Here is an 11729-nt window from a genome sequence, read left to right as displayed (position 1 = left end):
CCACAGGGGCACGGATATGCACAGGGGCACAGGTACCCCCCCCCCCCCCCGGATATCCACAGGGGCACAAGTACCCCCCATAGGTACCCCCGGGGCACTGGTGCCCATAGGGGCACAGGTAGTACCCCCCACAGGGGCACAGGTACCCCCCACAGGGACTCACAGGGGCACAGGGACCTGCTACAGGGACCCACAGGGGCTCAGGGACCCCCTACAGGGTCCCACAGGGGCATGGGTACCCATAGGGGCACGGGTATCCACAGGGGCACAAGTACCCCCCACGGGTACCCCAGGGGCACGGGTACCAACAGGGGCACAGGTACCCCCCACGGGTACCCACAGGGGCACAGGTACCCCCCACGGGTACCCACAGGGGCACAGGTAACCCCCACAGGGACCCACAGGGGCACGGGTACCCAGAGGCTCAGGTAATCCCCTGCCTGGAGCTTGGGAATGGGGGGAAGGAGCAGGAGCTACGCTGCAAGGGGAGGGCATCCCCGTCCTCGGTGTCTTCTGGCCGGTTAGCATGCTGTAGGTTTTCCTCTTGAACTGGACGGCTAAACTCTGGGGTTTTTGGTTGAACTATAATTTTCAAATTCACACACCCCTCTGCCAAATCTCACCCCTGCATTGCAAGAGATGAGTGCAGGCAAGCATCGCTCAGGAGCTGATTGTTTTTCGAAGATCCCGTGCTGATCGGAGACAGGCGGGGAAACAGTTCCCCACCTCAGACTTTTTGATTAGGAACGTATTAATCTATTTTACTCGCTGTTTTTCAGCCAATCTGTTAATTCTTTGCCAATTCCATACCACCACAAATGTTCTACATTGTGTGTACGGACTCTCAGGAGGCGTTGCTGGAGTTTTGCACTGTAATGGGTGACTTCTGCCCTCCTGTTGTGGGTCCCTCACTTAACTACAGCCCCTTTCTTTTGGTCTCTGGGTGTTTCTTTCTTCCAGTGCTCCTTCTTAGCACTGCTTTTCACTGGGGCCTGTGAAAGTTGCTAGTCTTCAATGGCTCACAGATGAACATTAGTTCTGGTTTCTGAGGGTTTCCAAGAGACAAACTCCAAACCTTTTAGTGATACCCAGGGATGAGGAAGGAGCAGGAGAACTGCACGAGCAGTTATCCCAAGCCAGAACAGAAGGTTGTGCAGGGAGAGTGGGAGGTATTTTGGGTCATAGGTGCCTGTTTCTATTATAAGCCTTCCCAAGTGTTTTGCTGGAGCTGCTGTCTAGATGTAGCACATCAAATGGAAAGCAGATGCAACGTCCTGCATTCCCCCCTGCTCATGTCCCTGAATTGTTCGCTGTGCTCTGTCTGTACCCATAGAAACTTGGGGAGAACTAAGATGATGATGGAAAGCATCGACGCAGTCTAAATTAAAATGGTGTTAAAAATAATACTAATTATCTTTCTACATCTAATTGAAGACAAAGGGTCTCTGACTAAACAAGCTGAAGCAAGTGCTGCTACAGACTGGAAAAAAAAATTGACTCCGGAGCAATTCTATGTTACAAGAGAAAAGGGAACTGAACCGGTAAGCAAAGGCACTAATGCTGTCCAAGGGTAAACCACCTCCTCTGCCTGCTGGGCTGAGAAAAACCTGCTTTGGGGAGCTGTGACCACTCAGTTGCTTCACAGGGTTTCCCCTACCTTCCTATTGATGAAAGTTAGACTCATTATACTGAATGAGGTGGATTTTGTTCTGACACAGACTGGTTTGAAGATGAAAAAGCGTTCTGCATTCTTTTCATATTTTGTTGGGTTTTTTCCTGGGATGCTTCGCTGCCAGCTCAGCAGTCTGTGTGGCAGTAGTGGAGCCTCTCCAGAGGGGAGGGAAATTGTATTTTTGTCCTGTAGTCTCCTTTTTTTGACCATATATAGATTAGCCATGGAAATATTATACATAGCACTCCATTCAAGAGATGGGTTATCCCTCATGTGCCAGATCACCCACCTACCTTGTCCCCATACTTTGTTTCCTTCTGTGATGGAGGCCATGTAGTGTTGTGGATGGAGCACTGGCATCCACAGTCCAGAGCCAGGACTTCTGCATACATGGATCATTCACCATGGGATTAAATCAGTTAACTGCCCAAATTCATATCTATAAAATAAAGATCTGAGTTCCAGACCATGCAGGAAGGAGGAGAGTCCCTTTGTAGAGCCACTTTAAAGTTGTGGCACTCCGTAGCAGAGCCATGGTCTTTGGGATCCTGCACATTTCACCAGTTCCTCAGAGGTCACGACTCCATCCCTGGTACCTGGATGATTTATGCATCTGACTGGTTTCAAGGTTTCCGGGGGTAGGGGGTAGTCTTTCTTCACTATTAATCCAAAGGCATCCTCCCCTTCATTTCTTTGGGCTGCTAATGTTTGTTCTTCAAAGCCCCCCTGTGAAGCCTTCTTTTTATGGTTTTTCTCCTGTTTTGAATCTGATTCCTACATGCTTGTTCCAGATGGTGAGCTTTCAAAGACCTGCATTATTAACTTCTCTTTTTTCCTTCCTTTTTAAAAGCCATTTAGTGGGATCTATCTGAATAACACAGAATCAGGAATATACTACTGCGTGTGCTGCAATGCCCCACTCTTCAGGTAACATCCTTAGGATTTCATAGTGTCTTTAACAAGCCCTAATTGTGGCAGGAGGGGCAGTGTCTTTCCACGAGCAGAAGTGAAAAGGAGGAGGAATGGAAAGAAGGACAGTCCCTACATATGAGACCTCCAGGATACCTGTGTTGATACAAACACATGGTTCGCCTTTTCCTCGAGCGTGCGAGGGTCTCCAGTGGCCAGCAGACAGTTGCTACATTATGGTCTGTTTGTTTCTCCTGCCACACACTGTTCTTTTGGGTTGATAATAATTCTCTGTTTAAGAGGTCCTTAAACCGCAGGCTGCCACAAATTATGTGTATTTGTGCATTAGTATCACTGTGTGTTTGCTCTGTTCTTGTGCTCCTCCAAAGTCATCTTCTGCCACTCATGCTGCTGGACTACGGAGACCTTTGGTCTGCCTTTGTTTAGCTGTTGTGATGGTCTTATTGCTGGGTCCCTCACACTGGAGCTAAGACCCCCACCCCCTACTTGTTCCTTAATTGAATTTCACTGTTCCTACCTTTTTGCTTACATCTACTTTTTAAAACCTGACTGCAAATGACTGTGCTGTTAACCCCGGTGCTCTTTACAATACTATATATTTTGCAACTTCATTAACATCTAGGTAAAAGGAAGTAGAGTACCTTGGAGTAGGATGTGCAGTGGGTGTTCTGTTCTCTGTAACTGAACCGGAAAAGACAGTTTCTTTTGTTTTTATTCTAGAAAATTACCCCTTTTTATTATTATTCCCAATTCAATGAAATGCAGCTGATATGCCCATGTTTCTGAAGACTTTAAAGGATGCATCACAAATCAGAGCTTCAGATGGGAAGCTGAGGAACAAGAGGTCTGGATAGTAAGAAAGGAGGGCAAAAATGTAAGGGCTGTATTGAAAGTAAATCTAAACTAAGCAATTAAATGGTAAAAATGGAGGCTGATCATTTTGAACAGTTAATTTTTCTTTGGCCAAGTATAGAAAACTGTTGTTATGCAAGTATGCATTTGCTTAAATGTATCTTTTTCTGTAGAGGTTTGCTAATGAACACTTTTAAATAAATTAATTTCCAAAGTTCCAGCATTACAAAATATTCTGAAGACAAATACAAAACCTAATAATACCTCTGGAAAATTCAGCTAAATTATAGAAATTTTAAATTACTAAGCTGTGGAAGAGTTCCTTCAGTTCCTTCAAATTTGCCTTCAATTTCAGCATCTTTTATGTTAGACAATAGATATTGACAGATCAACATGAAGAGAGACAAGCACTGGAGGGAATTGCTTCTGCTGCTAAACTAGTAACAAATCGACAATATAACCAGTCAGGCTGCTTTTTGCACTATCCAGCTCTCAGAGAATATAAGTACTTTTGTTTAAAGCACAAGATAATGCTGCTCACAGACAAAAAAAAATAAACTGTCAGAAAAAGAGCCTCGTAAGAAACTTTGAAATTATTAAATGTGTAAAATGGTCCGAAAATACATTTTCCATTGATGTATTATGTTGTGGAAAACACTAAAAATGAGAGGGGGAAATGGTATTGGATAAGAGATTCATTCATCATATTTATTTCCTAGTCCATTAAAAATGTCCTTTCTTTTTCAAATGCATTAGATCATTAGCCACAGGTAAACATGAAGTATTTCTTCCTTTCTTTCAAACATGTGTGTATACATTTATACCAGAACTTATTACCTTCTGCTACCAAATATTCATTTGAAAGAGTTGGAAATACATGGAACAAACCCCTAACCTTTATAGATAGCAAATTGTGGTGCTTTAATTAAACCTCAAACCTTCATCAAACCATAAACCTACAGCTGAGATTCATACAGCAAAAAGCACTTTTTAGAATTATCTGGATTCCATCCAGGATGACTGAAATAGGGATCAAAGTAAATGACATGTGCTGGAGGAATGGCATGTCGAAGGCTAATCTAATGCATATGTTTAGGGAAAGTCCATTTATCCATAAATTAAGTGGTGAAATACTTCAAAGGACAAATATTATCTTGAACAGCAATATTTTTGGGTACTAAAATGTTTCTATTAGGGAATCTAAGTGATATTACTGTTAGTAAAACCACACAGAGGCCATTTCTGTTGAGAGCTAATTTAACAGCTCAAAGGATTGTTCCTTTAGCATTGGAAAACATCTACAATAAACTTAAGTATTGTGAGTGACATGTAAGGGACAGAGTCAGTCAGGGTCAGATGCAAAGCCCACACAGCGTTAAAGACCTTCGTGACTCTATGGGGTTTTAGAGAGGATCTTTGTATCTATGTATGAATACACATAAGGACCCCTGTGTCAAAAAATAAAGAGTTCTAATAAAAAGGAATCAAAACAGATATATGTCAGGGAAACTCAGAAGTCTTGTACAGATATGTGTTCCCCCAGGTTATTCTTGTGGTGGCTGGTAGGCAGTGTTAATGTGGTTTTGTAGCAGGGAAAGCAGGCAGCCCTCTTTGGCTGGAAAAAAATAGTGCTGGAGCCCTAAGGACCTTCACATACAAAGGCAGAGTCCACAAACTGCATTTGCTTCAGTGCAGCCTGCTTCTGTACTGTGTCCTGTTTCTCTCCAGTTTTATGGAGAGGAGGAGGAGGAAGGAGAGCATTTCTTATGGGTATTTGTGCATTGATGTAAAGGACTAAGAAACAGCCCTCACAAAAACTAGCCTTTGGTCATTCTGTGCTTGCAAATCCTCTTTTATTTCCAGAGTTGATTGCTCAAAGACAGCGCTGTATAAAATCCATGCTGATGCACACACTGTTCTTTGGGTTGGATGTTTTAAGCTTTTTGGCGAGCTTGTTTGTCTTGTCTTTTCAAAGGCACTGCAATCTATTTTCAGCTTTTTCTTCACTGTGTTAATATCCCACCAGAATATACATGATATACACTACATACTTTGTTTTAAATTCAGTCTTAAGTAATGGACTAATCCCCTTGACCAAGGGGTGTTGATGTCTCCATCCACCACTAGATGCCAGTAAGAGCACTGAGTTTGTGAAAGTGGGAAAAAACTTGAGAGGAAATGGTTGAGGTGAGTCTCCAGCCCACTTATCTGAGAAGTACGTGAATCTATCTTCCTTTCTTGTTCTAGCTCACTCTAGGTCCCTCTTTGATAGGAGAAAGTCCATATTGCTGTTAAAGCTTGCACAGTTTTAAATAGGAGGGATTATCTCAATTCTGTACTAAATCCCAAAAATATTTTCTGATTGTGTTTTCTAATACACTCTAGGTTTTAATATGCAGCTAAACAGCGTTGGTCATCCTAGATGTTAACAGGAGGCAATCCTCAAGTTGACAGTGTGTAATACTGTTTCTGATTATTGCAATTATCTCTTGGGAAAAGTAGATCTTTGCGCTATGAAGATTTCTCATGGGTTGATTGATAGTTTGAGCAAGGCTCTGTTTGATTTTCCAAACCAGCTTGATGGCTGACTGCCAGACAAAGCCATCATCATCAGGTGTGAGCCTGGTCTGGTGGGCCAACCCAGCCTTTGTCTGTTCTTCGTTTTTTCTTGTAAACTTTCTGAGATTGTGCTATATTGGGCCAGGCTTTGAACTGCAACTTAGTAGGTGTAATTCAGCTAAACACCATGCTCAGTTGTTGGGAAAACCCTTTTCCAAGCTTTATGAAATGCCAACCTGTCATTGAAATAGAAACAGTGAGGCAGAATCTCCTGCTGTGGCCTGATCAAGAATTCCCTTTGGAAAAGAGTTTCCAGCACAGTCTAATGCCAGGGAGAAAACTTCTACTGTGCCAAATATTATTAATAGTGGTACAAGACAGGAATGAGGAGAAAAGCCAATGTTCTTAATAGAAGCAGACTTTTTTGTAACATCTCAGTTATTAATTAACAAGAAAATCTGGTTTCCTCTTGTAGCTCAGAAAAGAAGTACAATTCTGGGACTGGATGGCCATCGTTTTCTGAGGCTTATGGAACTTGTGGCAGAGATGAAAGTAATACCAATATCACGAGGCGACCAGATAGCTCATTGGGATTAGCTAGAACTGAAGTTGTCTGCAAACAGGTATGTTTATTTTGAAAACAATATGCAAAGACACAGATCTTAACAAATATGTTTTCTTTGTGCCCATGAAGGAATCTACCTAAATACAACAGTGAGAATTACAGTATCACTGGAACCATTCTGTCTGACTTCTTGGTATGAAACATGAGTAGAGTATCAAATATAGGCAGTCGGTTTGGTGGGAAGAAAAGTATCTGACTGGGGAAAGTAATTGTGCAAGTATAGCCAGGGGCTGAAAATTTAGACAGAAAATTTACTGAAAGGACCTCAGGTGCAATGCAGGGTGTGACAAGAGACAGTAGAAGAGACTCTGAGATAGGGACCATGCGTTTGGCTCATCACAGGGACAGTTACTCCTAGTTCAGCTGCAAAATATTTGCTGAAGATGTTCTTAAAATATGCAGAGATGGACATAATACAGCCTTACTAGGTAGTGAGTTGTAACCTGCATATCTTCCTACTGTTGGTTTGACATTGGGGAAAATACTGTTTGCAGCTGTTGAAGCTTATTACTCTTTGCCCTGCGTGGTGGTGGCTGTGCCCTGCATCTCCACAGCTCTTTTCTGTGGATTCTCGTGGTTCACAGAAGCCACCCTTCTATTTTTGATAGCTGTTTTGACTCCCTCAGTCATCTCTTTTCTAGACTAGAAAGGTCCAGCTCCTTCAAATGTTCCTTTTTATGCAGTGTTTTTTAGTGTCCTGATCATCCTGTTGCTCTCTTTTGCATTTTTTCCAATTGACCCTTTTCCTTCTCCAAGTACAGTGCAAAGCTGGACATAGTGCTGCAGCTGGGCCCAGCCTGCATCAGAGGTTGGGGGCTGTTCAGGTGTTTTGTAAATAGTGTTCCTGTCCTTACACCTTTACCTTTCCACAGCCCATGCATGACACACAGTTGTTTCAGGACGTGCTGCAAAACCCAGGTCCTTTCCTAAAGAACTGCCACCCCTAACCATTTCTTCCCAACTCTGAACCTGTTTATTATTTTTGTTACGGTATAAAAGTATGCAATTGAGATTGATGAATTGCATCTTGGGTTAGGTTTTTTACTGTCTGTGTGTACCTTTTTTTCCCAAACTGTTAAGATTGTTAATGCTGTCCTTCAGTGTGCCTGCAGCCCTTCTAGCAGGATTAGGTACATCTGCAAACATAATGAGCATTCGCTGCAGTCCTTTAGCTTGGTAGAGTTCAGGTTTGCAGCAATATGCAGCAAGCATCTTTCAAGAACTCCATCTGAAGCCAACCTTCCAATATTATAATGAGCCACTGATAGCTATACTGAGTCTAATTTTTTTACATCAGTTATTTGGAGGAGGGAGAATCCTCACTTAATCTGTGAAAAGGACCTACAGTGACTGCCTTAATTGAAATGTTCATAATATATTGAGAAGTCTAGATATTTCCAGTTATTTCCTTTATACTTTCTGGCACTAATACCTTTTTGACTTCCTCTTCTGGAATCTGCTTGTTTGGGGGGCAGGTATTTGCCTGCTGGCCAGAGGTGATTACTCCAGGTCGTATTACTAGTCTCTCCCTAAGACTTCCCCCACACACAATTCAGTAGTGAATTAATTATAGAACTTTCTTAATTCAGGATAGCACAGTAGGTACCATCATAATGGTAGTCCATAATTAAAGGGGTAATAATGCAATAATAATGGTTTCCAGTCACCAGGGGTGTTCCCCAGGGCTCAGTATTGGATCCAGTCCTGTTTAGTATATTTATTGATGATCTGGACAAGGGGATCGAGAGTATCCTCAGTAAATTCACAGATGACAGCAAGTTGGGTTGATCTACTGGAAGGTAGGAGGGCTCTCCAGGGGGATCTGGACAGGCTGGATCAATGGGAAGAGGCCAGTGTTACAAGGTTCAACAAGGCCAAGTGCTGGATGCTGCCCTTGGGATCATAACAACCCTGTGCAACTCTACAGGCTGGGGGAAGAGTGGCTGGAAAGCTGCCCAGCAGAAAAGGACCTGGGGTTGCTGGTCAACAGCAGCTGAACATGAGCCAGCAGTGCCCAGGGGCCAAGAAGACCAGTGCCATCCTGGCCTGTATCAGCAATAGTGTGGCCAGCAGGAGTGGGAAAATTATTCTTCCCCCTGTACTTGGCACTGGTGAGGCTGCACCTCCAGTACCATTTTCAGTTTTGGGCCCCTCAGTTCAGGAAGGGCATTGAGCTGCTGGGGTGAGTACAGAGAAGGGCAGTGAAGCTGGTGATGGGTCTAGAGGGCAACTCCTATGAGGAGCAGCTGAGGGAGCTGGGGGTGTTCAGCCTGGAGAAAAGGAGACTCAGGGGTGACCTTATCGCTCTCTACAACCTGCCTGAAAGGAGGGTGCAGCCAGGTGGGGTTTTGTCTCTTCTCCCAGGCAGCTAGCAGTAGGACAAGAGGACATAGCCTCAAGCTGCACCAGAGGAGGTTCAGGCTGGACATCAGGGGGAATTTCTTCACGAGAAGTATTGTTAATCATTGGAGTGGGCTGCCCAAGGAGATGGTAGAGTCACCATTGCTGGAAGTGTTCAAGAAATGACTGGATGCAGCACTGAGTGCCATGGTCTAGTTGACAAGGTGGTGATCAGTCAAAGGTTGTACTCTGATCTGAGAGGTCTTTTCCAACATAATTGATTCTGTGATTCTGTAATAATGCAATAATAACATGGTAATAATTTCTGTTGCAGTGTGACGCCCATCTAGGCCATGTGTTTGATGATGGTCCCACACCTTCTGGGCAGAGGTTCTGTATCAACAGTGTTTCATTAAACTTCAAACCAGGCTCTGGCCAGTGAGAAGTGGATCTCTGTGGCTTACAGAATGTCTTTTCTCTGCTTGTACAGCATGCTTGTGAAAAATTTTCATGCTTTTAATATATAACCCAAATTTTAGTACTTATGCCATAGTAGCTTTGTTTTCCAGCTGTTTGTTAATAAAATACGTATTTTTGTCAATAACTCTTTTGCGGTCTGTCTTTTCATCGTTAGTGTGATGTTTTGATCTGCTTATTGTATTTTTTAATCAAAAAAAATCTGTGCAATATTTCACTTTAATAACTATCATCATTAACTGTATTGAGGCTGCTGAAATGATGTGCTCTCCTGAAACTGACTGTCTATTCTGACCAGTAATTGTCACACCCAGGAACACAGATATACATGGCTGATCATGCCACAGCTTATACTTCTGTAAAATCATCATATCTTTCAAAAGAGAAACAAAAATAATGTGAATCTTCAAATAAGGTTTGGAGGTTTTTTTTCCCTCTACTGTGAGAGACCTTTAGCCAAGCCCAGTGACTTTTCCATGAACCCACGAAAGCAAAGTCCTGAAGGAGGGCCTAATTAAAACTATTCCAGGCAATGGAGCCAGTGGAGACACTGAGTCTTTTTTCTTTAAAATCAATTATTTTGATTCTGTGTCCAATAGCAGAGCTGAAATAGGGTTTGCTCCAGGAACTTTTTCTTGCAGTGATAATATGATAATAATGTAATGATATGTGTAATATTTCCAGACTTCTGTTATCACTTATGTATTTCAGAATCCAAAAATAAAAATGAAGGTGAAATTTACTGTATTTGGGGAAAATAAGTTGGCATCAAAAAACAGGTTCAGTAAAATTATGCTTTTGCTGAAAACATGCCTTGTCTGTTCTTCCTTGTACAAGTTTGTAAATACTTCTGTATTCTCCCAAGCATTGTCATTATGGTTTGCTCTAACAGAAAAATAAATCCTATTTTTGTTAAATTGAGCTTTCCTGCTTTCAGATTTTTTTTCCAGAGAAAATAATCTCTGAGTCAGAACATCAGCTTCACTAAACTGGCTGGGTTTAAATGCTTCCCTGCTGAGAGTTACTAGGCAACATCTCATTTGGCTTTACCTATAACAGACTGTTTCCATTCTCCCCACTTTGGTTGCCTCAGCAATAAAAAGGATGTGTTCATTTACTAGTGTAGTCTTAAATCTTTTCAACGGACCTCTGTTGCACTGAATTTACTTTTAGTCCTTCTGTCTTGGAGCTCTGCAGTTTTCCATTCTCCTGTACTTTCTACAGGAGAACTGTACAATTCCATAACTTTTAAAAACATCAGAGACAGTGATTGCTACAGCCAACCTACACCAGAATGGCACAAAGGCCACCAGAGGTGTGAAGCAGCTTGAATGAAGCAGATGCTGCTGCTGGTTTTACGTAGTGTCACAGACGGTGAAAGTCACATTGTCATCAGAGGTGTCTGTTAACAGCAGCAGCATGGTGCTTGCTGTGCCTGTGCTGCACCGTGCTCTGCCACGCACAGGTGCCCTTGAATCACCTCCTGCTGTCCCCTGCCTGCTCTGACCAGGCCGTACATGCCCACTCTGCTCTCAAGTGTCTTCACAGGTTGTACAGAAATCAGCATCTTCGCATGCTCTGAATTCATGTGCCCTCCTATCCTGATATACTTTCATCTGCTATTTGGTTTTCTTAAAATCTATTGCAAAGCTACCAGAAAGGATGTTTGACCTTTAAAGGCATTCTTTAGTCAGGCAGCCCTCTTCTTGCCTTTTCCAAAAGGACAGGGTTCTCTCAGGAAGGAGGAAGGTGTTCCCAACTGTACTTTGCTATGTTCAGCCAAGTGCTGGTGGAGAAGCCAGGACCTGCCTTAGGACAGTGACTTTTGGTGGGATACCAGATGGAAATTCTCCTCATTTCTGCAAATGGCAGAAAGTCGCCAAGAAAACACAATAAAGCCCCTGAGAAACCAGACACTGAGCTAAGCAGCCTTGTTCTGCTCCAGATAAAACAGGGAAAAAGGAGAAAGTTTGCCTTTGACCATGTGTATCATCAAGAGTAATGGCACATCACCTTTAAACTGCTGGACATTCAGGACCTCTGACCAAAAATTTTGGGCCAGTGTACTTCATTATCTTCTGTGTCTGTGGTACCAACCACACCAGGACAGATCTCAACTAAAGGCCCAAAGTGTTTTAAGATCATGAATAATGAAGACCGATAATAATGGAAGACACTGTTAAAGAGTATCACAGGCTGCAAGAATTTCCTCATGTGTCTGCAATGACTTTGTTCCACCGTAGGGAGTAATGAGCAGTTGCTTCTCTGAGCTGA

At 42.8% G+C, this 11729-nt stretch overlaps 1 protein-coding gene across 1 annotated transcript in view; it reads left to right on the top strand.

Annotated features, from left to right (window-relative positions):
• Nucleotides 1-10376, top strand: part of MSRB2 (methionine sulfoxide reductase B2) — an 11013-nt gene extending 637 nt beyond the window's left edge. The window contains 4 exon segments of the mRNA XM_027658685.1: nucleotides 1435-1541; nucleotides 2523-2599; nucleotides 6489-6636; nucleotides 9313-10376. Coding sequence (XP_027514486.1) covers nucleotides 1435-1541; nucleotides 2523-2599; nucleotides 6489-6636; nucleotides 9313-9420 — 440 coding nt within the window. The 3' untranslated portion in view covers nucleotides 9421-10376.
• The last annotated feature ends 1353 nt before the right edge of the window (nucleotides 10377-11729 follow it).

The sequence above is a fragment of the Corapipo altera genome, unplaced genomic scaffold (assembly GCF_003945725.1).
Source record: "Corapipo altera isolate COAL_440 unplaced genomic scaffold, ASM394572v1 63, whole genome shotgun sequence".
In the NCBI taxonomy this organism is placed as follows: domain Eukaryota; kingdom Metazoa; phylum Chordata; class Aves; order Passeriformes; family Pipridae; genus Corapipo; species Corapipo altera.
The sequence above is the reverse complement of the archived record's forward strand: the minus strand, read 5'-3'. Positions and strand labels throughout refer to the sequence as shown.